The sequence below is a fragment of the Lates calcarifer genome, linkage group LG2 (genome assembly GCF_001640805.2).
Source record: "Lates calcarifer isolate ASB-BC8 linkage group LG2, TLL_Latcal_v3, whole genome shotgun sequence".
NCBI classification, from domain to species: domain Eukaryota; kingdom Metazoa; phylum Chordata; class Actinopteri; family Centropomidae; genus Lates; species Lates calcarifer.
In genome coordinates, this window is record NC_066834.1 from 15,315,441 (window position 1) to 15,343,125 (window position 27,685).

Here is a 27,685-nt window from a genome sequence, read left to right on the forward strand (position 1 = left end):
ACTACACAGGATAGAAACATGAGTCAATAATATAACAGAGACCTGCAAGCAAATGGACAAAGCTGGGATCAAGATTCCCTCCACATTATGCAAACAATAGAAACAGAAGGACAGCTATGACAATCTAATTACTGTAAGAGGCTTATTGCATATTAATTGCGTGCACAGCGGTGCTGAGGTTTTTATGTTTAGCAGACATCGCATTCTTCTTTTTCATGGTTTCTTTCATCATCTTCAGTCTTGAAAAATGGACTCCACTCGTAGTAAAATGGCTTACAGCATGTCATGGTGGACCTAATTTGCAAGGGTGCATACCCCGTTGCACCTTGCAATCAGTCAGCCGTGCAGCTCACAAAATCATGTCAGACTCTGGTTCTACTTTGTCCACTGTTGGTGCCAAAGATCTGTAAGAGCTGTCATCCAAAAGTGAAACTGACACTTGGGCTAACAATGCCACAAGGACCCAGGCAGGAAAGGTGCTTCACAGGACACTGGTGTTTTTCTACTTAACTAACACCCCCATGCATATCAACACAGGTGACACAGGTCAGAAACATGTTGGGGGCTCTATCTCTATAGGCTGGATGCTACCCAGCATGGGTAAAATGGGATTACCACCCAAACTGGAAATGAATTAAATTATAATAATGTTTAAACTGATGCTATCATAGAGTAGTGCAGAAATGAGTCCTAAAACCCAGAGGTAAGTTATCATGTCAGCACTTCCTGTTCCCTCGTCCCAAGGTCAATGGGTTTTTGGTTTTATGTCTGAAATAATGTCTGTGGTTTTTACACAAGCTCAAGACATTTCCACGTTTTACACAAAATATGTTGGAAAATACCCCACTTGTGATTTTTTAAGTTTTTACGTATCTTAAAAAAGTCGGTTGCTAAGAAGTGGCTAAATGACACTACAGAGGTTGTCAACGTCATAACACCGCATACAAAGACCCATCTACTCACCAGTCCACCTTTACAGCCTTGTTTACACCTTTGTACAGTGATGAACAGACACAGGGGTGAAACTGAAAATTATCTTTTATCTGGTAAAGTATTTAGTACTATTTTTATATGTAATCCAGTTTAATTCTCAGGTTTATCCTGCTGACAGCAAGAGACAGAGTGACACTTGTCTCATACAAACACATTGAGTGGACCTGCATCATATACCTGATTCACGCACCTGTCTGCCATCTGAATGTGGTACAAGATGACAATAGACACTTTGCAGCTGACAAATCTCACCTCACAGTACACATTAGTTCTGGGCTCTCTCACTTACCTGTGGTAAAGCAGTGTTAAGTTGTCTCTGCAGCGAGTCCCTTTCATGGCTCACTTCATGCAGTTTGCTCTGAGTTAAGCCCAGATTCTCCTGAGTCTCCCTCAGGGTCTCAAGAAGACGATCCCTCTCCTCCAGCATGGACACCATCAACGACTCAAAGTGACCCTCTGAGTCTGACTGCAGCGGTGAGCCAGAGCCCCGCCGACCACTGCCACCTCCTCCACCAGGCCCTTCAGTCTCACTGATGGTGGGCATCACCTCGCACATCATCTAAATATCGTTGAGAGAAGGGCCAGAAGAGACAGTGGGAGAAGAAACAGTTATTAAGCCGGGAAGGAGAGAAAAGGAAAAGCAGAGAGCTGTTAGCACAGACAGGAAGTGAACTACAACATTTCAGTATTAAGATATCTGATTTGAATGGCAGTGGACTAAATCCTCTCTCCCTACAGACACTTAAAAAAGGGTCAGCTCACGCAATGCTTCTCTGACAATCAAATTCAGCAAAACTGTCAGTGAAACAGTGAAAACAATTCACAGTGAGGCCTATGGACTATCCTGCATAACCCAGATTTTGTTTTTGGACGCTTTACTCTTAAGATTTCTTATTGAGAGTTAAAAACACATTTCACACCCACTAGTGCTTGCTCTTGTATTTGTTGGTCTCTCTCTGTAATACCTATTTTAAAGAGTATGTCTAGACTGCTCTATATGAAATGCTTGAATGACTGTTGTTGTGATATGCGCTATATAAATAAAATGAATTGAATGAAATGTAGCAGCAAAAGGGTCTCACCTCAAAACCAAAATCTATCTATCATTGACATCTCCTTTAATTTAACCAAAAACCAAACCAAATGTTTCCCCACAAATTTCTTTCTTCTGTCAAAGTCGGAACACAAATTACATTACTCCTGTGGAAGCAGAGCTGAGTTTGTATTGGTGGGGATTCCTCCCTGTGTCTGCCATAGCCAGAATTTGGACAAAGGTTTTCATTCATTCTCCTCTTTAACAGCCAACGTACACCAGAGAAAGTGTTAAGAAAAGATGGAGGAAAAAAATTTGACTGTAACTAAATAATTTTGCAGGAATACACACATCTTGTCTCAAATTTACCAGTTTAAAATACTGGGGCTTTACTGTAAATTTAAGAGGTTTTCATGTTCTATAGAAAGTCTACTTTTAACAGATTTGAGGTAAAATAGAAGGGAACAGAAGTTTAAAGGTGCACCTCTGAGGTGATTTAATCAGCATACTTTGCAGACACACAAGCATTGGCCATTACAACAGCTTATCGACTAAGCAGAAGGAAAACAGAGCCAAATCAGCTGAACCTGCTTACTGATTGTTACTAATGGTTAACCACCACTGGAATACAGAGTAAACGTCCACTGGTTCTGTTCAGAAAAGAACAGAGAGCCTTAAATCAATCATAGGCAACTAAGAAAGCCATGTTGTCTGAGGCTTGTTGAGTAATTCTGCATCTAACAACAGCTGGTCAGGAAGGTTCTGGGGAATTAGAGCCACTCTCCACACCAAGGGGCTTAGGTCCTGTAGACAGACTGCTAGAGAAAAAGCCAAGAATCATGTGAGCTGGATTTAACATACCTACAAGGAAAAACAATTTACAAATTGGAGCAAGTGGAACTTAGTGGCAGCTGCCCGAGCTACCCCCTTCATCTTATTCTTTGCATCACCTGAGATGCCAAAAGCCATTTGCTTTCAGAAAACCACCATATTCGGTTCAGTGCACTACACTCAACTGTGTTAAAGGGCTGGATCACGCTTGTTACATGCAAATTTATCAACCTGCCATCTTTAATTAACCACATATACAGACTGCGTGCTACTGGTAATGTTGCAAGGAGTAAAACTTAGCCTAACTCATCAAGAGAAAAATACAAACCAACGCTCCATATCCAGGTCAAGCCACTCAGGCTAAACAATGTTTATGAGGGGGAGGGTCACTCAGCATCCATGGGAGGAAGTGACAGATGGTGGGTCAAGTGTAAGTTAGCAGTGGACACGGCATACGTCAAAAAGTAAAGATGACAGACCAAGATCTGGAGGCAGGACACTTCAGACTTCAACTTTAAAGAGGGAAGGCTGGGGGCAACAGCACTTGTGGCTGGGTTGAGATGTATTTTGTGTAATTGTGAATACATTTGTACATATCAAACGAATCATATCTTAGATAAATCTGGCCTTGTAACATACTGTAATTACAGCATGATCGTGGAGTAAATGTACAGTTCAATCAGTGTTAATCACTGTGACCCAGACACACAACACATTTGAAAATATAATGAGCCATTGCTCACACAAAACTTTAACTTGTACCTCAAGTTTTTCAGGGTTCACATGCGTCTATAGCTCACCTTTGCGGAATAACGTTATTCCAACTGTTTTGACTTTGTAATCCACGTTATTTTTTTGATGCCGAGTAAACGTCAACAAAGTCCAGGTGTTCCAACTGTATGTGACAACCTTATCAAGCTTCACAAATACCTACAGTCATACAGAGGATTTAAATTCCATTCAGAGGCTGGGAAGTATTAAGGCTGTAAAAAAAAAAAAGCGTCGATGAAAAAAGGGATAATTTCCTAAAGGCCTCAAAGCGAAACCCACATAAAGTGAGCAGGGGGCAGTATTCCAAGTTTGGCCGGCTAACTTAACGGTTAGCAAGCTAGCATGAAGTAAGCTGGTGATTCGATGATTGCATATCTAGATTTTGGAAGTAAAGTGTCTATCTTTGCTTTTCAAAACAAACTCCCATCCTCGAAATTAAAGTTCAACTCGCCGAAAATAGAATTTCACAACAGGTAGACATGTGATGATACAGTTAGGTGACGTGGAAACAGCTGTAGCTTTGCTAGCGTTAGCTAATTTGAAGCAGAGTTCTTTGGCTTGAAGTCAGTTTAAACGTTAGCTACTAGCCAGCTAGGTAGCTAACGCTTGCTAGTTTCATCTACAAACTTAGCTCAGATAACGTCAGATAGTTAGCCTAAGGATAAGCTCTATTTTGTAAAAAAGTAAACAACGTGATAAAATATCTCATAGCTATTTATCTTACATTATCGAAAATTACTACAAAGAGATTTAAAATCCTGAAATAGGACTCCAAAGCGCTACTGAGATGATAAATCTATCATTAGCGCATCGGCTAACGTTAGCTTCCCGTAGATTCGGTGGAGTCGCGTCACCACATCACGGCTCGAAAACTTCCAGCCGACACTGAACGTTAGCGAGGTCTTTTGGTCCGTTTGGAAAATCCGACCCACGAATAAAAACGTATATTCCCTTCGTTTCCGTCTGAGGTTCTGGTGTCCTTTCGGTATTTCCACTAAAAAAGAGGTCCGTCCGTCGGTCCGGTCCTTCCCTGTCGCCACTGCCTGCCAGCTTCGGCAGTCGGGACAGCCAATGGTGGGCTCCGCGTCGCTAGCTCTGCTCATTAGCCTGGTAGTCCAAGGGAAGGGAGCGTGTCCCAGGTCGGCAACAGGAGGAAAGGGAAGAGCTGCAGCACTTTCCTCTCTCAGGTAAGAAGCCACAAAGAGAAGTTACAAGAGTAAAGTTTATGTATTCATTAAGTTTAAATAGCTGCAAGATTTTTTAATTTAATGGCCACAGGATGTCACAAAGGTGAACTGCATCCACCGTCTCTTCTGTCACATTCAGAATAATCATTTATGAAAATATATAATGTAGTCTGTTGATAAAATAAGATAAAATTACAATAGAATATGACTGAAAATAAAATCCTCCCTTTGAATTAACACTCAAATAATGACATGTTTTCTTAATTCACCCTGATAAATGTTAGTAAACAGAATTTGGGGCAGAATGGACTGATGGGTATTACACATAATATAACCTGTTGAGCAGTGTTACAGAAATTTAACCATTTCACTGAGTGACCTACATTCAGTTGCTGTAAATGAAATTGCTGATAAAACAGTATGATGTATGAAGAAGGTCTCACAATAAAGAGAATAGCTGCGCCATCTTGTGGTGCATCTACACAACAACACTTGTAATGCAGATTGTACAGAAATGAGATGTTTAAAAAATAGACGTTAACTTTTTATAACCTATTTTCTAATAATCCTCGGTGATCTCTCAGCCTCTCCAAGGTGACACATCACTGCTTTTCTCTGCTTTATATAGAATATCTCTTAGACTGTTGTTCAGACAAAACAAGTCATTTGAAGACCTCAGGTATTTTAGCCATTTTTCACCATTCACCATCAGGTGTGTAATTGAGCAAACAGTTTATCTGTTAATTAAGAGAATAATGGTCAGATTAAGCAGTGATGAAAATGACAATTTGTTGAAGCCCTAATCTCCATGGTGACCATCCTGGACCAAGGTAAAGAGCATTATGTGTTTGTGAACTTCTGATAGTTTTAGTCTTTAATTTATCAATAATACTGACCAATTTGACAACTTTTCTGTAAACCTTTATAGTTTATAACTCTCTGTTATGGATTATTGTGGTTGTGGTCACTCTGTTGTTTGCCGCATTGGTTAATTAGTTGTATATATGTTTACTGACAAAAACAGGTTCTGGTACACAAACTGTTTCTCTGAAATGTGATGTTCAGTAAATTTAATAATAACTTTAGTACTTGGGAACACTAATGAACAAAAGAACATATGTAATTGATTATGAGAAACAGGAGAAATGTTGTGTATGTCTGTGTGTGTAAGAGAGGAAAAAATATTTAGGACAAAAGCAACAATATATATACAACTATAATGTTTTATTGATCCATTAATTCCATATATCTGAAACCATTTTCATGTGATGATGACTGATTAGGACTACACATATCAATCAGGATACTTGTTTTAAATCACACTGTAATGCATGATAATAGAAGTCAATATAAAGCTATATGGGACACAGCAACTGAACAATCACCCAGAAGCTGCATTACTAGTTGATCATCCTCTCAGTGTTTAATGTCAAATCTTTTTTCTATGTTTTTAGTTGCACAGACAGATTTCCCCTAACTCCAGCATTTACTCTTTCAGCTTACACAGATACAGCTGCAGACATTTCAAAGGATGTTAATGAAGAATTGATTCATTTAAATGTGCACACAAAGAGATAAATCATCACCTAAATAAGAGATTCATGAACATCCAAAAATAATCAAATGAAAGGGTTATGTGTATTCAGAATTATTATTTATTATGAAAAACTGGATTTCTGCTCACACTGCTGTCTTAACTTTCAAATGCAGGCAAAGGTTGGTATTTGACCTTTGATATTTTGGCTCTGTACATGGCCACTCCACAGATCATGCCAACAGCTGCAAGAAGACATCCAGCAATGAACACCAGGTTCAGGTTCAGGTTGGTCACTGGAGGAAAGAGAAACACAATTTGAATTCACTCTAACTGGGACTCAAACAAGGCAAATACACTATTAAAAAATAAATGAATAAAACAATTCCTGTTTTCATACCTGTGACTCCGGTGCCCTCTGCCGATCTCCTCAAGCGCAGGGGACCCTGGGAAACAAAGTGATTTGCACTCTGGATGACAGCCTCTCTCTTTCGGCGGTGATGGCTGAGGTGACCGTTTGTCCTCGTGGAGTTGATGCATCCCTTCGAGCACCTGGTCTGGGAGTTTCCTGCCTCACACATCAGGACTGAACAGCTGATGTACACCTAAATGCATCAGGAAATGCCACATACAGAGACAAACCTCCACTTAATCTTCAGTTACTATGTCAAGTGGTGCTTCGGTTTCTTGCCAAACACCTCCACTCTCATATCTGTCTCTTAAACACAAAGCTACAACCATTAGCTAGTTAGCTTGGCTCAGACTGGAAACTGGGGAAAATAGGAAGTCCAGGAAGTTACAGGGTCTGGCCAAGAAACCATCACCACATAAAACTTCATTTTATTGTTGTTTTGAGATGTAACATGTTAAGAGATGAGCTTCAGGGGTGCACCAAGGGAGATTCTGTTCCTTTCATACAGAGCGAGGCAGGTTGTTTCCCCTGTTACCGGTCTTTATGCTAAGCTAACTGGCTACTGGTTGTACCTCTTTGTTTACTATAAAGACATGAGAGTAGAACTGATCAGCTCATCTAATTCAGAGGAAAGAAAAGAAAGCAAATAAGCATATTTATTACCTGATCGTGCAGTCCGATGAACTTGAAGGCCTCTATGCTGAACTTGAATTGATTCTCGTGGGAGGGAGAATGGATTTCAACAGTTGGGTCCACTTTACATCTAGTTAAAGCAAGAGAAAAAACATAAGAACATTTCCTCTGCACCTGCATATTTTCCAGCAGCTTTACAAATACTTTGTAATTTCCATTTGTTGCCACTAGAGGGTGTTTTCATACCCATTTTCAATGATGGAGTACGTTGGGCGGTAGTTGGGGTTGTCATATGGTGCAGCTCTGCAGGACTCCACAAACAGCTCAGTGTTGTTGACTGAAGAGGTGGCCTCTATCTGCATGTAGATCCTGCTCCCTAAGTCATACTCCAGAGGGTAGGAATTTGGATCAATCACCGTTTGGTACTGGCCATCAGGGTAGAACTCAAACCCATAGGTGAATGTGCCGAAGCCTCTTTCCCACACTGTGACATTCTTCCTGTGTGCTGTGAAGCTCAGTGACACATTTCCCCGTTTGGGGTACTTGCAGTAGAACTGCACTTCCAGCAGGTGCTTCCTGGTGATCAGATCTCTGTTGTTGTCAAACGTGGTGATTTCATTCTTGAAAATTAGGTTTTCATCGTCTTCCTGGAGAGTTAAAGGTTATAAATTTAGTCTTCAAGCAGCGAACGAAAACAGAAAGCAACCCAGTGTGTAATGAAATAAATGACGTTACCTCGATCTGAGTACCACAAGCGTTGAGGGGGACGACAGCGATGATGTGAGTGCTGTTAGAGTGTCTCTGGAGGCTGCAGGCAGTGTTGCTGGGATCACTGAGCCGCAGATGATCCTCATGGAGTCCAGAGAATGAAGATTTCTCAACCTCTACCCTCATTGTGGACTCACTGCAGATCACATGGGCTTTTACTGGAATGAGAAAGACATATATTTTTTTAAACCATAAAGGAAAAATAAATACACATTATGACTGAAAATGCAATATTTTCACATGAATATGGCCATATGGCCAATATTTGGCACTTGAGACATTTAGCAGGTAATGTATTTGGTGAAAGTTTGACACCATTACAGTTATAATTACACTACCAAATGTTGTCAGTAGCCCTGTGACTCACCTTGCTCCATCTTGACATCCACCAAAACACACCTCATCTCAGACTGATAGATGCCAGATCTGAAAGGCATTGGTGAACACAGATTTTGAGATATATTTTGAAAATGTAAATGAAGCCAACCATAGCCAGAAAGATAAGGTTACCAATTACAATCTAATGCCCTTTTATTCAGATTCAGGGAATATATCCTCATAGTCCACTAGCTGTTCCCTCTCTGTGCGTGCTGGAAAAAAATCTAGTGTTTCTACACAGTTCTGGCTCTAGAATTGGGATATAATTAAGTGGATCGGTGCGATCCATTCCAGCCAATCATGACATTGGTGCTCATGCACAGAAAGTGGGAGGGTACTGTTAGTAGATCGGTTTTTGTATGAACTTTAATGACATCAACAACCTCTTTAGTCTCATTTAGCCACTTATTAATTACTGCCTTTTTTAAGACACAAAAGCTTAAAAATGATGCTCAACCAGGCATAGGCCCACTAACAATCATGAACCCAGAGCCCATCCAACCACAACCAGCAGTAGAAAGGGCAAATCCGGGCACAGGAAAAGAGTGGGCAACCATCAACACAGACCTTGTCCAGCTAGAAACTGAACTACTCAAACTGTGCTAGTTCTGAGAAACGGTCTCGCCTGCTTTGCTTAGCTTGGCTGGAGCTAATGTTACACACACCCTAGGTGCTCCATTGTTGTTTGCTCTGTATTGTGCTATTTGTTCACACAACATTTGCAAGCACTTTTATAGACCTGAAGACAAAAGTTTGTGAGCACAGAGAGACTGATATATAATTTGAAATGCTATACCAGATGAAGTTACCTTTCTTGTTAGCTAAGCTACAAATCTACAGGCTGGTCACTGTAGTTCTGTAAAACAATATAAACCACTTTTGCTAGCTTTTATGGATGTGGATGCTGTGTTTGTGTGCATGTCGTTCCTTTGATGATGTTTTACATTATGTATGTTTTGCTTGAAAAAGCAGATCTGCTTGATTCTGCCCTTTTTCTACTCGGCCAGTTGTTGGTGTCGGTTTACATGGTGATGTGCATCCATGAGTTTGTGGGGCAGAGCTTCTGAAGGAGTACTGAATGGAGGGGAGTGTTTTGCTGCTGAGTTAGTTTGAATATTAACATATTATTTTTCTCCATGATGCCTTACTCTGCCTTTAAATCTAACTTTTGTTACACATTTGTTTCTTTTCATCTCTCTGGCTCAGCTACAACATGAGCAGTGCACTCTATCTTGTTGCTCAGAGGCGCTTTTTGCAAAACACCAAAACACCAAACTGTCAACTTCAGTTCAGCATTTAATATTGTAATCCTGGGCAAGCTGGTACTGAGGCTCCATAACCTGGGACTGTCCACATTGCTATGTTCCTGGATCAGGGACTTTCTCACTAACAGGCCTCAGGTGGTCACAATAGGGGACTGTACATCGTCCACATTGATCCTGAACACAGGTTTGCCACAGGGCTGTGTGCTCAGCCCAGCCCTATTCACGCTGTTCACATATGACTGTCTGGCGGATGACACCACTGTGGTGGGTCTCATATCGGACAATGGTGAGACCCACTATAGAGAGGAGATCCAGTGCCTGACACAATGGTGCTCAGCCAACAACCTCATCCCTGAACACCAGCAAGACCAAGGAGGTCATTGTGGATTACAGGAGGTCCAGGAAGACAGAACACGCTCCTCTCCTCATACTCAGGGAGGTGGTGGAGCTTGTGGATAACATCAAGTTCCTGGGTATCCACATCACATCTGATCTGAACTGGTCTCTGAACACATCCCACCCGGTGAAGAAAGCCCAACAAAGGCTCTTCTTCCTCAGGAAGTTGAAATGGGCTGGACTCTCCTCTCGGCTGCTCGCTAACTTCTGTAGAGCCAGAGTAGAGAGCATCCTCTGCCTCAGTGCAACAGTGTGGTACGGCAGCTGCATGGCAAAGGACAGGAAGGACCTAGCCCGGGTGGTGAGAACAGCACAAGGGATTGTAGGATGTCCACACCCAGATCTGGCATCAATATACACTGACTAGGTCAAGATGAAGGCCAGGTGTATTGCTGCAGATCCCACCCACCCGGGCAATGGACTGTTTGTACCGCTTCCTTCTGGGAAACGGTACATTAAGATAAAAACACGCACCACCAGACTGAAAGACAGTTTCTTCCCCAGAGCTGTCTCCCCCTGCAGACACACACACACAGACCACCGGACCCCCGCAGGCTCATACACACTCACACATCAGGCCATCAAGAAAGACTAGAACGTGCACTGTACTGCACTTTTTTACATTCCTCCATTGCACATATTATTTTATATTGTACATATCATTTTTATCTTATTTTGTTATATTTTATTATTCTTTTGCACATGAGTATAGTGTGTTTACAGTTGGTTTTTGTGTTTCTGTTTGTGCATTTTAAAGTACTGTGCCTTCTTCAAACCCGAAAGCTACCAACACAATTTTGTTATGTGTAAGCATAATGACAATAAAGAATTCTTAATCTTGATCTTCTTGAAATACCACTTACTGTGAACTCGGGGTGGCATGGTAGTGGTAATGCTGTGTGGTTTGACGACTGGTTACAGCAGACCTGCAAAATACATAAAAGGTTTAATTATGTTTTCTCACACACAAACTGATTTTCTCATAAAAGAAATTAACCAAAGGCTCACCCTGTCGCTGCTTCAACAGCAAAGCAGATTGGGAAATGATCTCCCACGTCATCTGAGACAGGTGTCCACCTGATGACAAACTCATTATGCGTGTTCCTATGCTTGCTGACATTCAGTGGCCCACTGATGATCATGTCATATATTCTGTGTGAAAACAAAGAAACCAGATATTTGTTATTATTGATTTTTTTCTTACTTGTTGAAACAATGACAATGTTTTGTCACCACAAGGCTTCACTGATCATGCTGGTTCTCACTTACACTGCATATGCAGCTTGTGCTTTGACTCTGATCTCCACTTCTTTGTTGGCCTCTGCTGCGATGCGTGCTCCATTGGGAGGTGTTGGGCTCACGAATTTCGGCAAGTACAGTCCTTCCTGGCATGAGGGAGCAGGTGGGTCCACTGAAGTAAAAAAAAAAGTATTTAAATACAAAGTGCAGTAAGTATCCTATAGCTATGAGTAAACTGCCACCACACCACTCTCTATGGATCAAAACTTTAAAGCTCTTGTACCCTGGCCACATCCTGTTATGTGAAAAATATAGTTAAAGGTGTAAATACTTACCGAGTAAAGAGAACTGTAAAGGTAGTTTACTGAGAGGAGCAGTGGTGGCAGACAGCTGTCTTGTGGTGGTAGTGTATTGTGGGGTGGATGTGGTTGTAGGTGCAGTTGTAGTTGTGGGTGCAGCTGTGGTTGTAGACCACCACCACCAAGGGAATGTCGTTGCAGGTGCAGTTGTAGTGGGTGCAGCTGTGGTTGTAGACCACCACCACCAAGGGGATGTCGTTGCAGGTGCAGTTGTAGTGGGTGCAGCTGTGGTTGTAGACCACCACCACCACCAAGAGGTTGTGGTTGCAGGTGCAGTTGTAGTTGTGGGTGCAGCTGTGGTTGTAGACCACCACCACCAAGGGGATGTCGTTGCAGGTGCAGTTGTAGTGGGTGCAGCTGTGGTTGTAGACCACCACCACCACCAAGAGGTTGTGGTTGCAGGTGCAGTTGTAGTTGTGGGTGCAGCTGTGGTTGTAGACCACCACCACCAAGGGGATGTCGTTGCAGGTGCAGTTGTAGTGGGTGCAGCTGTGGTTGTAGACCACCACCACCAAGGGGCTGTGGTGGAGATTTGTCTCTTTCTCCTCCTTCCAGTCAGTGGAGCCCTGTGGGATCTGGATCCATCTGTGTAGGCCAGAGTGATATGGCCTTGTGGGAAGTCCTCCACCACCATCTCAAATCCAAAAACACCGTAGTTGGCACTGGCGTAGTGGTAGTGTAATGTGCAAGAGCCCTATCAGTGGGAATATTCAGTAATTAAGAGAGGTGACGTATCAATCTGTACATATGCAGTGTATTAGGAAACTTATTTTTCAACTAACCTGATCTAATTGGAAGCCTGAGGGCTGGTTGCATGTGCTGCACTCTGTGCCTCTCATATTTCCATACCGGCATCGAACCTGGTCACCATCAGGATCAAAGGACATCAGCCTGTATGTCCGTGGGCAGTTCTGAGGAACTCTTCAATAGAAACATTGACATGGGTTGGTGACAGAGGTCAAATCAGCAGAGTTTAGAGCATTTATGTCTGTACAGAGGTGAACAGTTTCATGGTAACTGCAGGATACTTACCGGAGGAAAGGTAGAATGGCAATGTCTGGTGATCTGTTTGGTTGTCTGGTGTCAGATCTCGTTCCCAAATCCACAAAAGTCAGTAGATTCCAATCACTAACCCCGTTGCGTGTTGGGATCCAACAACAGCTGTATGCCCTGAGATGTGTGGAAACAACTCTATTGAAATACTGCACCTAACAACCTCTGTTCATGATAAGCAGCACCACAGCTGATACAGATGTGTGAAACTGAATTAAGATGATAAAACAAACTAAATGCTAAACAGCAGCAACAATATCTAAAAGATTAAAGAAAAAAAAAAGTCTACCTCCTTTGAAAAGGTTTGTCACTCTGGACAATAGCTGTAGTGACTGTTTCAGTTTCACACCATTCCCTGTTGTATTGTGGTGCACTGGTGCTCCTGTCAAGTACACCCCTCTGAGTACTGGTGGTATAGCCACAGTTGCCTGTGTAACAGTACCAGCGGTGAGAGTACTGACACCCATCAAAGGTTGACCTTTCCCGAATGTCCACCTGTGGAAAAAGATCAAATTAAGCAACAAAGTAGCTAAAGATGGTTGCTCTACTGAAATTTTCATTCAATCATTCAGTACTGCTATCTATTTTAATAAGATCTGTTTTGGTATCTTTTCACATAGAGAGCAATGTGAATGCAAGAGTGCAAAATACTTGCCCCGTATATAAAGGAGCTGAAGCTCCACCACAGCCAGGTGTGGACATATTTTTGGACAGTTGATGGGACAGTTTGAGGTCCTGCTGAGGATGCAAGTATTGCATCTGAGGAGGCAGAGGACCAACTATTGGGATCCTAGACTGACCTAGAGCAGCCTCTAACAGTCTGTGTGATTGTGATGCCTTTACTCCTAGTGTCAAAGCTCAGAAAAATTGACCTCCTAATGAAAAAAAAAAAAAATTGCTGCATAATATTCTGTTATATGTTCTGTGTGAAAGTATTCACAAAACAAATTTGAAAATATAAACTTACATGCAAATTAATCACATTAAAAAAGTGTGAAAAGACTTTATGTCCAAAATAATATAATATAAATAGTTTTTTTTTTTAATCATAAAATTAAATATACTGCAATATGTCAATGAAGTTACTCCTTGGATTTTGAGATGAATAAGGTCATGAAAAGGAGAATGAAAACCATGATAAGAAAATAATTATAATGAAGGTAAAATAAGACGGAAGAGAGAGAGAGAGACAGAAGTGAAAAAGCAATGCAACCTTGATTACAGTCAAAAGGTCATCCAGTTCCATAAACAATCAAGTTACCATCCAGTTTCTTCTAGAATGTCAGATACCCTAACCCCAACTTATCAAGTTTATTTTCTTGTATTTATTTATTTGCAAAATAGATAATCTTTCCAAAAATATGTTTTGTTGTCTGGTGTCAGATCCCTTTACACCACTTGGAAACTCCACAGCATTCTTCTTTTTTACATGAACAGAATAATAATTAAAAAAAACTATTTCACATCTTTTACAGTTTGAATTCCTAAAGCCAGACATAAAGAAATCTAGATATACTGGTTTTGTACATATTGCACTTAAAACTCATACTGAGGTTGGATAGGCATCTGCTGTATATATATGCAAAATAACTTCAGGCACTAATGAAATATAAACTTGACTTTTCTCACTTTTTTTTAGATTCTGACTGCTAACAATACTTGATTAACTTTCTGTAGCCATTTCAGATGCTTAACAAGATAACAAGACAAAAACTTAAAACAGACTGAAAAGAGTAGAAACTGAAACTGAAATAACGTAAAATTCAGAATATCAGAATAATAAAGCCCATACAAAACTAAAACAACTGCAATAATAATAATAATAATGAAGTGATAAGACAGGACATGATGAAAATACAACACATTTCTGTCACCAGGGAAAACACATTCACACATTATCTATGATATTTCTAATGATCATCATCATATCTCTCACCCTAAATGATCCATCAGGGGTTCTTCCTTTGTAGCTATGGGTCACACTTCCCCCATAGTTATGTGATGCAGACACCAGTGAAACCAGGAGCAGCTGAAGCAGGATCACCAGTGTCGAAGCCATGATGTCCAGAACTCACCTCTGTCTCCAGGTTCTCTTCTGCTCACATCCACCTGCAGCATCTTTATATACACCTCTCTGCCTGCTGGAGAAGCTGGACAATCGTGCCAAGTTTAATGGCATGTGCACTATGTTTGAGAACAATAGGCCTGGCTGCAAAACTGGTTCCAATGAACAAACATGCCTTGCTTTAAAACAAACTTTGTTTTTGGAAAACTTTTTTTTTTTCAGTTCAGAGAAAACATTCACAAATGAAGCAAGGGAATTGAAGCCTAAGCATTGCATATGACATTATTTTTCATTGCACAGTATGTTGTGCACAGTTTTAACTCTAATAATTTTAAAGACAAATTTAAATTGACATGATTGCATTGAGATATATGTAAATAAATTCTTGTGGGTGAATTTGAATGCAATGCAATGTATTGTCAGCTTTTTATTCTTCAAATAAAACTCATGTCAGCATAACATTTTACTACCATATTTTAACTACCACATCAGTGAAATTAAATTAATAATTCAGAATTAATATTATATTAATATTAATAACACACCTTCCTCCTATTATAGCAACAAGCCTTTCCATACCTCTTTCCACAGTACAATGACATTGTGCAACAAAGCAGAGATATTTTCCTTTCTGTTTCTTTTTTTTCTCTCAGCAGCATTACTTACATATGACCAGGCACCATATTTGTTATTATTTGCGCACACATACAACAATCCCTTTCATGCATGAATTACAAGAGAAAGGATCCAGATCCTTATGTTATTGAAAACTGTGCTAAAATTGACATCCATTTCCATTTTTTCTCAACTACTCTAACCAATACAGTCCCTGTTTGGAAAGCAGAGTAGTCTACAGTTTGTTTCTGTTGAAGGTGGAATTTAAAGAATTATGTATATTGTTGTTAATTGTCTGTTAAATTATAACATAAGATAATTAAATTTAATTTTGTTCCTGCCCTTCAGATATGACCCACAATAGCATGCTAGCCTTAGGAGGCATTCCAGAGCCTCATCATCATAGTAGGAATAATAGACACGCAGTTAACATTGTAAAACGGTCTCATACAGGAGCTTTGCTGTCATGATTATGGAATGATCTCTAGTTGGTTAGGTTTAGGCATAAAAAGCACCAGGTTAGGTTTAGGAAAAGATTGTGGTTTTGGCTGAAACTACTTAAAACAATACCTATCATGTTCAAATGGGAATCAAACTCAAGTCCCTTGTGTGAAAGTCCCTGGGTTTAACCATCCACTCCAACCTCATCCTACCGCAGACTTTTTTGCTCTTCTATGATATCTACTTGATAGATTCCATGATTACTACGGCCCCTAGATGTTGTAGATGTTGCGTAACAAGAAGTCTTAACTATGGGCTTTAATAAGGGACATATATCCACAAGTGGTTTAGAGAACTCAACAACTCATGATAAACTAACCTAAAATGGCGTAATGAAATTCTCCATCCACATATGTGGACACATGCATGAAAGGGTTAAAACTAAATAACAGCATATACAGTGGACCTCCTCTCAACTCAACTGAAGACAAATGAATTCAAATGAATACATGATTTAGCAAAACATAAAGACAATAAATGACACTAAGGCCACAAAAAAAATGGAATACTTAAAACAATTCAATAGCTTACATACAGAACAACATACAGAATAACGTCTGTATGTGAGCTCAGCATTTCCTTGCTGTGGATGGAGTTTGCTCAGTTTGGATGCTGGTAGCAGTCATTTTTGCTGGTGTGAGTTGAAAGATGTGTGACAGCAGGATTAATCATCTCAGTATGATTGTATGATGACAGGTATACACTATCTAATTAATTGTAATCACTCTGAGATGAATAGTCCTGTTGTCACACAGACACACCCTTCTCACTGTCAATCTACACTAAGTGCAGTTTGTACATGTAAAAGCTGAAGAGTTTCAGTTTTGATTACTACTAAGCTTAACAAACATTAAGGCCACTATGAACATTAACAAATGCAGATGTTTCCATACCATCAAAACACCACATGAGGGATTATATTATTATCATTTTATTTATATTATTTATTTGGAGTTCTGTGGACTTTGAGAGTACATCCATACTAAGACTTTTTCTCTCCATTTCAGTCCAGAATAAAAAGACATTTTGTTGCCCAAAACTGTTTCCAGGGTGTTTAAATCTTAGGGGCTGTGTGCCATCTTTGTGTCATCTCTAAATTTGTCAGTGATCATCTTTTTAAATGTAGATTTAGTCAGTCATCGAGCAGACGTGTTCTGCTGACTTGATTAGTTGAACAATGGTTGGGCGATGCCTGTCAGACAAGTGTGTGAGTGTATGAGAGGAATGCTAAAGAATACTTTTAGTTTCATAATGAATAATAAAGCCCATTACTTTTCAGGCTATTATTTCATTTACCATCAAAACATCCACACACTCGTTAAATCATATGTTTTACCTACAATGAAGCAGAGCTAACTTTTAATTAATTCAGACCTCAGCTTTTCTCTGCTCCTGTAAATGATGCAAACGATGACTGTCACAGTCACCAAAACCGGTGGCCGACATCAGAAACTGTAGTGTCAACTTTTTCAAAGAATCCACCAAAAACATGTCCCACTCCTGCTCTAAATGGCATAAAACATGCTCCTGAGTGACTTTGAGGTGAAAAATTTGGACCTGAAATTTTGACATTTTTAAACGATGACCCGCCGCCTGTCGCGGTCACCAAGCCCGTGAAAGAAGAATCCTTCGGCTTTGCTATGAAACTTCTGTTCCTGCCAGTGCAACTGAGTAGAGTGAATGCTTTCAGTTTATTCAACAAGTAGCAAAGTAATCAATTAAAACACAGATCATTGCAGTTTTAAACTTGAAGAACTTTAGTGAATAAAAGGCCTTATGCACCACGAAGCACAAAGCACTCAGCTAGCAGGTGAGGTGACATTCTTGCAATGGTAAAAACTACATTGGTCAAACAGTATTCATTCAACAATAACATGCCCTCCTACTGCTGTAACAACCAGCCTGTCTGCATTACTCTACAGTTCACTGATACTGTGCACTAAAGGCGGATCTACTATGCATTTTGTTTGTGTTTTTCTGTGTTTGAAATTAAAGCAGCAGCACTGTGGACATTCACCTTTCAGCAACAACTGCATAAGATGCAAAGGTCTTAAAATATAAAAAGGGACAAGAGCTAAATTACATAAGCTAAAATAGAATAATTGGTATTATTACTAATTGGTGCTGCTGTCATTGCTGCTGTTACTACTGATGACACTCTTACACCTATGGGTATCACTATTATTATTATCATTACTAGGGGCTTTGTTTCCATGTGATTAATTTGTACGTCAATTAATTTTGTTGTTTTGTTGTTTTTGTTATAATTGTTATAATTTTGTATTGTATATTCCTGTTGCGCTGTACGTGATAAGACCTTTACCATAAACTGGTAATACACAGATTGTGAAAACTGTGATGACACTGCCGTACTCCACTGGCTGTGTTTGTGCTGCAGACTCATCAAGTTACATCAAGTTTCTGGCCTGGCATGCATACTACTGCATGTAAAATCAAAGAACTTTTTTCAAACGCAAAGGAAAAAAAAAATAGTTTTTAAAAAAAAAACTGTCTGTCATGTAAATGAGGCTTTAAATGCTCAGCTACAGAACTTGGAGGTTTGACCAGCTTGACCGGCGACTTAACTTTACTCAGGTCAAAGGGTCAGGAGAGTTTTGATGTAGCATTTCTTGGCAGCAACTGGTTGTGCAACTTAACCCTACCTCCCCCACACTGCTGTTACTAAAACTAATGTTGATCTCTCCTGTCACCACAACAACCCTCCTTTTCTGTCATGAGATGGTATCATCTGTTTTGTTTGTCTGCACATATCTCATTGATACAGTTGGTTTCTGTTTCTTGTTTTGAGGGTTTTATTGTGCTCCCTGCAGAATCTCAACAGCAGCCTTAAGAATAAATAGTGCATGACCATATGGCTCAAGTGTGTTAGTGACTATTTGTTTAAACAGATCTGGTGTGATAATACGTCTCTTTTTAGCTTTAAAGAAAAGTCAGTACTCTTATTCTCATCTGTCTCTTCCACTGTACATAACTACCATGTTTATTTTATTTAGTATATACAGTCTGTACTGTGCTTTTTCACACAAATACTACATTTCTGCACAATAAGTACATTGTATATACCTTTTTATTTGGATTAATTGTATAATTTATTTATGCCTTCACACTTTGTATCAATATTTTTTTTTATCTGCTCAGATTTTATTTCTTTGCATTTACTGACATTGCACTGATATCCTGAGAGCAGGAACCAGGACATGTTTTTTTAAAAAACCACATGGCTCTAAAGAAGACCTCACACTGTCCTGTCTTTTCTAATATGATTTTTGTAATAAATGTTTTGTTCTCTGTTGTAAGTTTCTTCTTGGTGGCTGCCAGAAACATCCGTGCAATGCATGAGTAAACAGCAGGTGGAGCACAGTCCTACTTTTAATTTCTTTTCTTTGTTATTGAGGATTCGGCACCCATCTATACAAACTGGGGTCAAATGTGTTGATTCATTACTCCACCTTGAGAGTAGCATTCCATCCATAAGTCAGGGTTCTTCTTTAATCCACGAAAACTAGGGCAAAGACAAAACAAACTGGGTCTATTCAGACTGAGACAAAATCAATCAATATTTTGAGCTTCAGTCCACAGACTCGGGTTGTAAAATGTCTACACTGTTTTTTTTAATGGATTAATTCTAGGGATTTGCATTCCAGGAAGTCTTCAACCTATAAATGGAAGGTTTCAGGTAACAAAGCTGTGCTTAACATGCATCCACTTCCAGTCAGTCTAAGGCTTATCAACCTAAATCTACAAGGAAGTAAATACAAACATACCGCTGATTCTAATAAGCTTATCAGCGATCAAGTGTCTATTCACATGAAATGAAAGCGACATGAAACCTGAATACATGAGATTATCTGGATATAAGAAGTGTAAGGTCAGGTCATGGTTCAGTTCACCTGAATATTTAACACACAGATTGTAAGACAAGCTAAAGGAGCCCATACTCATCTGATAATCGATATTTTCTTATCTGTTTGCTGACGATAGGGTTGATGAAAAGGAAAAGCAGGAATACACAGTTGATATACATGGAAAATTATTCCTGCATATCTGACAGAAAAAACTCCAACAAGGAAATTAGGACTAATTGTGGATTTCTTCTGGTGGTTATAATGAAATATGTTTTTCCTGAAAAAGACACAAGATTTGTATCCGTTTCATCTTGTGAATGTGGAACATGTATTATTATATTATATATATAATACATGTATATATGTGTGTGTATATATGTTATATGTATATATATATATATATATAATATATATATATATATATATATATATGTTTATGATGGTTGCCAGGTAAAGGCTGCCAGGTTTTGAAGTTTTTTTGTATTTAATGTATTTATATGCTGCATGCTCCATTCAGTATTTTTCAATGGCACAGCAGTTCTTCCTTCCTCATCCATGTGAATTTTTAATAGATAGAACACATAACACAGAAATTTATAATACATTATCAGTAGTGTCGACAAGAAATCAAAACACTCAAACCATAAACAGAAAACTGCAGAGGAACCTTACTTAATGGAGCAGCTGATGGATGGTGGGCCTCAGGGTCAGTGTTGTGGGCTGAGCTGTTGTTGTTGTTGTTGTTGTAGCTGATGTAGGTATATGACAGAGTGCAGGAACTGTGGCAGAAAGAAGGAAAAAATAGGACCATCATTTTCAGTGTCTAGGAAAACTTAAGTCATAGCTCATGTTTCAGACCTTCATGTTTCTGCCCCAGCCACTTGAAATAGTCTGAAAAAGAAATTTAAATTGAGGAATTTGACATCTCTGGTTGAATTCAAGACTAATGTAAATTCTACAGTAAATAACTCCTTCACTAATTGTTGTCTATGTTCCCCTTTTAAGAAAAGTTTCCAGACTCTTATGTGGTTAAATAAAATCAATAAACAAATCTATTTTGTACAGTTATTTAAGTAGATTACAATTAAATGTCACATACAGAAAATCAGAATATATTATGGTGGGTTTTTTTAAATAGTGTATGGTATTTTCCACCAGACCAAACTGATGCCAAGATCCACCTTGATTCATGCCAGGAGTGGCAAGTTTCACCACCTCAGTTGACAGATGATGCAATGACAAAAAGGTTTTAAAAAAACATTTTGATTGATGATGAGTAAAAAATGAACCCATGACTAGATTACTACTGTAGACCTGCATGCTCCATCAGTGCACACCAGTGATAAATGTTCTCCGAGACTACGGTGGGAAAATCTGCTAAACAAGCTGTTTACTGATGATACCCGCTGCTGATTTAAACCTGTGATGCTGCTGTGACAGTCTTGATGTTGTTGGCCTCTTTCAGATTCAACCTCAGATAAGATGGAGATTATCAGTACATTATCACCTTTGTGACATTCCTGCATGTCACATGAAACATTCAGGTGTGGGAAACAGCTCGTGCTCTACTGAAGGTGACGCAGCTCTGGTCTGACAGCACCTTGAGAAAAGATGGGAGAGGTATGAATGAGAGGGGATGGAAGGAGAGAAGGGAGGAAGAATGGATGTGAATAGGGACAGGCAGAGGGAGGGATGAGGGTGGGTTGAGAAAACAGAGACAAACATGACAGGATGGGTTGATGAAAGAAGGGCGGAACAAAACGACTTGAAGACTTTATTTTCTACTGTATTTGAGTTATACACATAAGTGCAAGCAAGCATTAACTTAGAATCACCAAAACAAGAAAGCACTTCCAGGGAGTGGCACAATTAATTAATTGCAGACAATGTGCAGCTGATGAATGGTTAAATACATCAGATAGACTGGAATTTTGCATATGAGGTGAGACCAAAAAAAAAAAAAGAATTTGATTCTGTTATATTTGTCACAGATGGTAAAATGTGGTAAGGTACGATTTGGTGAATTTTAATTATGGACCCATTTTCAGAAAATTGTTGGATAGCTCATTCTGGAAATTATTTTTGTTGAGACCTGATTTTTATTTATTTATTTTGTATGACTGAAGAGAAATTTAAAAATCATGTCTTGAGGTCATGGATGAAACTTGGAAACCTGCTCACCACTGGCAACGATTTGTGCCGTCTGATTTAATTACCACAGTGTTTACTACAGTCTGCCAAGCCTTGTCAGATAATTGCAGTGCGAGCTGAAAGTATGCCAAACAGCAAGAATATCACTGTCAGACAAAGAAACATTGTTCTGACTGTTAAACAAATCACTGGCATATAAAAGAATGGCAGCTTTTGAAAGTATAAAGGACTTTTTCTATTTGACAGTTATTGAGACCACTATGAGCCTTAGAAATGGATTCATGCCCTTACCCTGATTACATCTCGCCACAGTTTTACCACAGAGAGTTCCCTGGACTTCATGGTTTGGTTTTTGTCTTGATGCAGTATGAACTATGCAACATTCCATACACAGGTGTTTTAATTCAACTTGACAGGTCTAATCAAGTTCCAGACACATGATAATTAAAAAAAAAAACAAAAACAGGATGTAGTGTAAACTGAAAAATTGATCAATTTATGATTAAATCTACAACACAATAAAGTGTGCAAAACGCAAAGGGGTCTGAATACTTCTTGATGCCACTGTACATCATTACATTACTTATGTTAATTAATTTTAGGGTCACTCAGTGTCAAATCAGACAGAAACCAAGAAAGTTGTTGCAGCACCATCTCAGATTTTGTTCATGGTTTGGGTTCCAGAACTAATGCTTATAAAATATTTTTGTTCAGTTCCAATGTTTTTATAGTTTTTTGGTTTTACACTTTAAGGTGTTTGATGATAAAACCTGGGAAGCAATGTTTGGGCAATTCTGTGAATATTCTCATTCATCCAGGTCATAGTTATACAAGGAAAGGTTTAATCGAAAGCCTTCCATTATCCATTCCTTGGATAATGTTTGGGCATTAATATCTTGAGAAGTATTATTCCTAGCTTCACCAAACTTTGCAGGATGGACAACAAACCTGTTCTCATTAAAAGTTTGAATTGCTGCCTGCTGATTTTCTGTAAGGCCCTAGATTTAGAAAAAGACAGTGTGGTGGAAATAGGCTTCCATATAAAACAATGCCTTTAACTGTGTATTTATCTATGAAGGTAACATGGAAGGACACTGGTACTTTGTTCACTAAATAAACAAACGTTAAGATGGCTTGGTGAAGCTGGGAATAATACTTAAAGATCCAGATAAGAGAAAGTATTAAAAGTGAAATAACATCAAAGGCTGAAAAAACATAAAAACATAAGACTTGACATATTTCATAGGCCTCTGCATTAGATTAGGACAACAACCTTATCTGATTGGACATGGAATGACCATGTAGCCATCTCTAACAATACAACGCAGTAAAACTAGTTGTGCTTCATGCTTTATACTATCAGTAAATGAGATAACATTTCCTCTCAGCAGAATATATAAGATGCACTGCTCGTGTTGAGGATGGAGCACTTGGCAAGATGGCATCTCTAACACTGCTGCTGCTGAATCTGCTACTTATGGCCTCAGCTGCATCTGCATGGCACTATTCTTACTACAGATACTATGGAGGCTCAGTGACCTTCAACCCAAAAGGAACAAATTCAGACGGGTCTTATGTGGTAAGATGATAACTTCCTTCCTTTGCTGGCTTGAAGGTTCAACAAATTGTGTGTTAATTTTGACAAAGAACATTGTGAAAAAGCAGAATATATCTGTTTACATCTACATGTCTGAATATGAACATGAATATGATTCATACTAACTGTGAGGGTAAATTTAAAAGAAGGGTTTATTTCAGAACCACACGTGTTTAGGAGAGAGAATCCATTCCCCAGATCAGCCAGTGGAGGTGGATTCTTCACCAGTGTTGTGCTAAACTTATAAGATCATATCATAATATCAGTCATAATTAGACTGATGTCCTTACAGGTGGAACTTCGCAACAAGCAAACCTCGATCAACTGCTACCAGAATAGCTACACTTGTTCCTCTGGTAACTGTGGGTCCCAGGTCCAGACTACCACCACACGAACTGCCAGCAATTCCTATGGTTTCAACTGGTGTGAGTACGAGGTGGTGACAAAAAGAAAACTCAACATCAATCGACCCTTTGAGATTAGGTGAGACACTACTTGTGTGACAGGATCGACCTTGATTTACACACTGTGTACATAAAAGTGAGCACATCAGTGGAACAAAGAAACATGATGCTCAATAAATGAACATGCTTAGATCAATAATCAAAACACTGCATCCAGTTTTTTTGCTGATTTGTTTTGCTGGCTGATAGATGATAAGTCCAGTACTGTCCATCCTGTTCAGGAAGCAGAGTGTAAAGTAAATAAGTAAATTTACTCAAGTACTGTGCAGTAGCACTGTTTTAAGATTCTTTACTTTACATTTCCTGCCAATTTATACTTCTACTCCATTAGAAAAAATTTACTTTTTACTCCACTACATTTATTTGATAGTGTTAGTTATTTGATATTTTTTGAGATTATTCATTAAAAAAAGTCTGTAATATATTCATAAAATACAATTAAATGTTAAATATTAAACCAGATGATCCCAACCTTTTCGAAACGACCAACAACCAAAGCAGGATGGGCCCTTGTCACATTTCTGATGTCTGTGGGTTGTTAGCAGCAGATGCCAATCATTCAACATACTCTTCCATTTTACTGGATTTAACCTGTCTGTTCTTCTCGACGTTCAGAGCTCATATCCGCCTTGTTCACTGACTGTACCATTACACACTGATACTGAAAATATTGCATCAGAATCATCATTGCTCTGATATTTCTTCAAACAGATACCCCACTTACTTTTAAAGCTGTTTTTGTATTTACTGACAAAGGCATCTTTCTATTTTCCATCTATTAGAATTCTTGCTCCCTAACGTATACATACACAAGTACAACTGGAATTCAGCCATTTGAGCTGATGGTGGAGGACTTTCCCAACACCCACATTACACTGTCCTACTCTGATGGATCCTACACAACAAAGCGACCACTCTCAGTGGGAAGGCGTAAACGTCAACTATCAACCACCACCACAGCTGCACCAACATTATGTTATCAATAAAGAGAATTTCTATTTGACTCAGCAGCAGAAGCAGGATTTTCAGCTTATGTGGTTTATTACTTGATAGTAAGTTTAAATCTTTGACATCTACCCTGACCATTTCATCACAATAACAAGTAAATGTTACATATTTTACATTACTTAGAGGCCATTGTGACATGCAATGAAACAACAATAAAGGTAGAAGTGGAGAAGTCCTACCTCATCAGACGCAACGAGGACAACTTGCATCTGAATGACTTCACAGATCCTGCCTGCAACCTGACAAGGCTCTCCAACACAACCCACCTGGTGGCTGTCATGTCACTGAACACCTGTGGGACCCTTGTAGAGGTACAGCACACAAAACAATATGGCGGTTCCAGACCTCTGATCATTGGCAACATCTGTGTTATGTTATCTTCCGTAATGAACAGCATGTCAGAAATGCTCAAAGAAGTCCAATGATTCCCACTCTGTCACCAAGCTACCACAAATACACAAAATCACAGCACTAGCTGGAGAAGCTGTCAGCCCCTGGATATCTATACATCCTAAACCTAGTGAAGTCATAAATATTTGTGACTGTTTTTGTCATCTGGTGGCAACAAAGCTGAGAGCACCAAAGCCTGTTCAACTTGTCAGTATTTTTTAGTTAAACTACTTAACTATAAATAGAGGAATCTGATCCATCTGTCTCTCTGTATTTCAAACTGCACTAGACTGTCTGCACTGAACATGTCACAATTTCCCTGTTGACTTGTAGTATACAGAAGTCTGATTTAACTGCTAACTATTGTGCCCTTTCAAAGTGACTTCATTTATTTCTCTTACACTTTCAGGAGGATGACGATAACATCATTTTCAAGAACGAGATCACATCTGCTGACACAACTCAAATCATTTCCAGGCAACATGATGTTGAGATCGCATTTCAGTGTGCCTATCCAAAGCGAACCAACCTTACCCTGGGATTCACGCACAAAAACCCCTATGCCTTCACAGAGAAAGGCTTTGGTGCCTTCACCTTTGACTTTGAATTCTTTGAGAGCCAGCGATTCAGGAAACAAGTTGATGCCAACACCTACCCAGTGGAAGTGTATCTCAAACAAATGATATTCATGCAGATCAAAGCAACCACCTCCATCCCCAACACAGAGCTGTTTGTGGAGTCTTGCAGGGCAACTCCCTATGACAACCCCAACTCTCGAATCAGCTACACCATCATCCAAAATGGGTAGGTGTATACAATGACATGCCTTTCATGTTGTACCTGCACACACATTTATATTATAAATGCAACTTTTCTGTGACAATTGGTTAATCTCATGTAACTGTATTTTCTCAGGTGCGTGAAGGACAAGACAGTGCAGATTTATCCCAGTTCCAAGTCTCAGTTCAGATTTGGAATGGAGGCTTTTGAATTCATCGGTGCTCATGAGCAGGTGAAGTTTATTTAAAACACAAATACATTTATATATTATATCAGATAGTCACATGAATCACACAGTCCATATTATAATAGACACTGTAAATTCAATATTATAAATAAATTACAGAATGTACAAACCACTATTTACAACTTCACCTTCATGTGTCTGTAGGTGTACATTACCTGTTCAGTCATTCTGTGTGAGACTGGCATTCCTGGAACCAGGTGCTCTCAGGGATGCATCCAATCCAACTCAGGGAATCATCGCAGCAAAAGAGAAGCTGTGGCTCAGACTAGCAGGCACTCCATTTCCCAGGGACCTTTGCATCTGGCTAAAGTGTCTGACAGCCAAGGTGAGTGTGAATATAAATGCAGTTACCAGTTCATAAGGTACACCTAGGCAGAGGTAATGCAGTGTCCAACAGTCCAGAGACAGAGGGGTGTTGATTCAATTCAGATTAATCCAAACAGTTACCAACTATTTAAACTGACCTCACATATAAATACATAATATTATTCAATTGTACCTTAAGTTTCTTTGTTTCTTCTGTTTCAGTGTCTGGCCCAAGCCTGAATCTGGGCATGAACCTGGTCTTCATTGTTGGCTGCCTCCTGGTCTGTGGAGTGGTCATTTACCGAACAAAGAGGTCCAAGGCTAAATACCAACCCCTGCCAACCTCTGAAACAGACCGAAGACAGAGATCCCTTTTTAGTCCACTCAGATGATGAAAGAGATTCTCAGCTACAGTCATTGTTTGTTTTTTTTTTTCAGGGTATTGATGGTTTGAGCATGAAGTGTCTCTATGGTCTCTATTCAGCTCTTTGGCTCTTTGGTTTTGAAAACTGAATATGAATATCTACAAACTTCTTGTTAAACAGTTATGAATATTACTTGCAGAGGTGGAGGAAAACATTTTAGTCACTTGATATGAGGCTGAGTATCAATTTGCCAATGAAGTATGATCCAAATTTGTCAAGTATTTAATTTATTGACAAAGTTTGTTTTTTACTTATTGTGCATCATTATCTGCCTACAGTGTCATTACAACCTGAACTGCCTATACTTCTACCTGTTTTAATGATTATTAATTTTTCATTTATATGTATTGTGAAAATAACAACATAATCACAAATAAATCAAGAATAAAACTTGACTTTGTATGCTCTTGTCTTGTCT

The 27,685-nt window shown here is 39.2% G+C and overlaps 3 protein-coding genes across 12 annotated transcripts in view; 1 reads left to right on the plus strand and 2 right to left on the minus strand.

The window, feature by feature from the left end:
- ppfia1 (PTPRF interacting protein alpha 1) overlaps positions 1-4,826 on the minus strand; it is a 37,309-nt gene extending 32,483 nt beyond the window's left edge. For 3 of the 10 annotated variants that reach the window (XM_051076098.1, XM_051076102.1, XM_018692772.2), the window contains exons 1-2: positions 3,658-4,825; positions 1,283-1,552 (exon numbers count right to left, since the gene is read on the minus strand). In XM_051076098.1, coding sequence (XP_050932055.1) covers positions 1,283-1,552 — 270 coding nt within the window. In that variant the 5' untranslated portion in view covers positions 3,658-4,825. Of the gene's footprint in view, positions 1-1,282; positions 1,553-3,657 lie in introns of all 10 variants that reach the window. The other 7 variants (XM_051076113.1, XM_018692771.2, XM_051076109.1 and 4 more) reach the window with 6 other exon arrangements.
- Positions 4,827-6,020: 1,194 nt separating this feature from the next.
- Positions 6,021-27,182, minus strand: LOC108894303 (uncharacterized). Its single transcript, XM_018692933.2, has 17 exons — positions 27,036-27,182; positions 21,407-21,499; positions 20,572-20,678; positions 14,789-15,002; positions 13,142-13,347; positions 12,832-12,969; positions 12,582-12,720; positions 11,776-12,493; positions 11,471-11,612; positions 11,210-11,353; positions 11,065-11,127; positions 8,530-8,588; positions 8,130-8,320; positions 7,641-8,041; positions 7,425-7,524; positions 6,750-6,954; positions 6,021-6,645 (listed from the first exon to the last, which is right to left on the minus strand). Exons 4-17 carry the CDS (start codon positions 14,909-14,911, stop codon positions 6,509-6,511), a joined length of 2,766 nt encoding a protein of 921 aa, XP_018548449.1. The 5' UTR covers positions 14,912-15,002; positions 20,572-20,678; positions 21,407-21,499; positions 27,036-27,182; the 3' UTR covers positions 6,021-6,508.
- LOC108894134 (CUB and zona pellucida-like domain-containing protein 1) lies at positions 25,203-27,303 on the plus strand. Its single transcript, XM_018692665.2, has 5 exons — positions 25,203-25,430; positions 25,919-26,313; positions 26,425-26,521; positions 26,681-26,861; positions 27,065-27,303. The coding sequence occupies exons 1-5, from the start codon at positions 25,218-25,220 to the stop codon at positions 27,232-27,234; spliced, it is 1,056 nt and encodes a 351-aa protein (XP_018548181.1). The 5' UTR covers positions 25,203-25,217; the 3' UTR covers positions 27,235-27,303.
- The last annotated feature ends 382 nt before the right edge of the window (positions 27,304-27,685 follow it).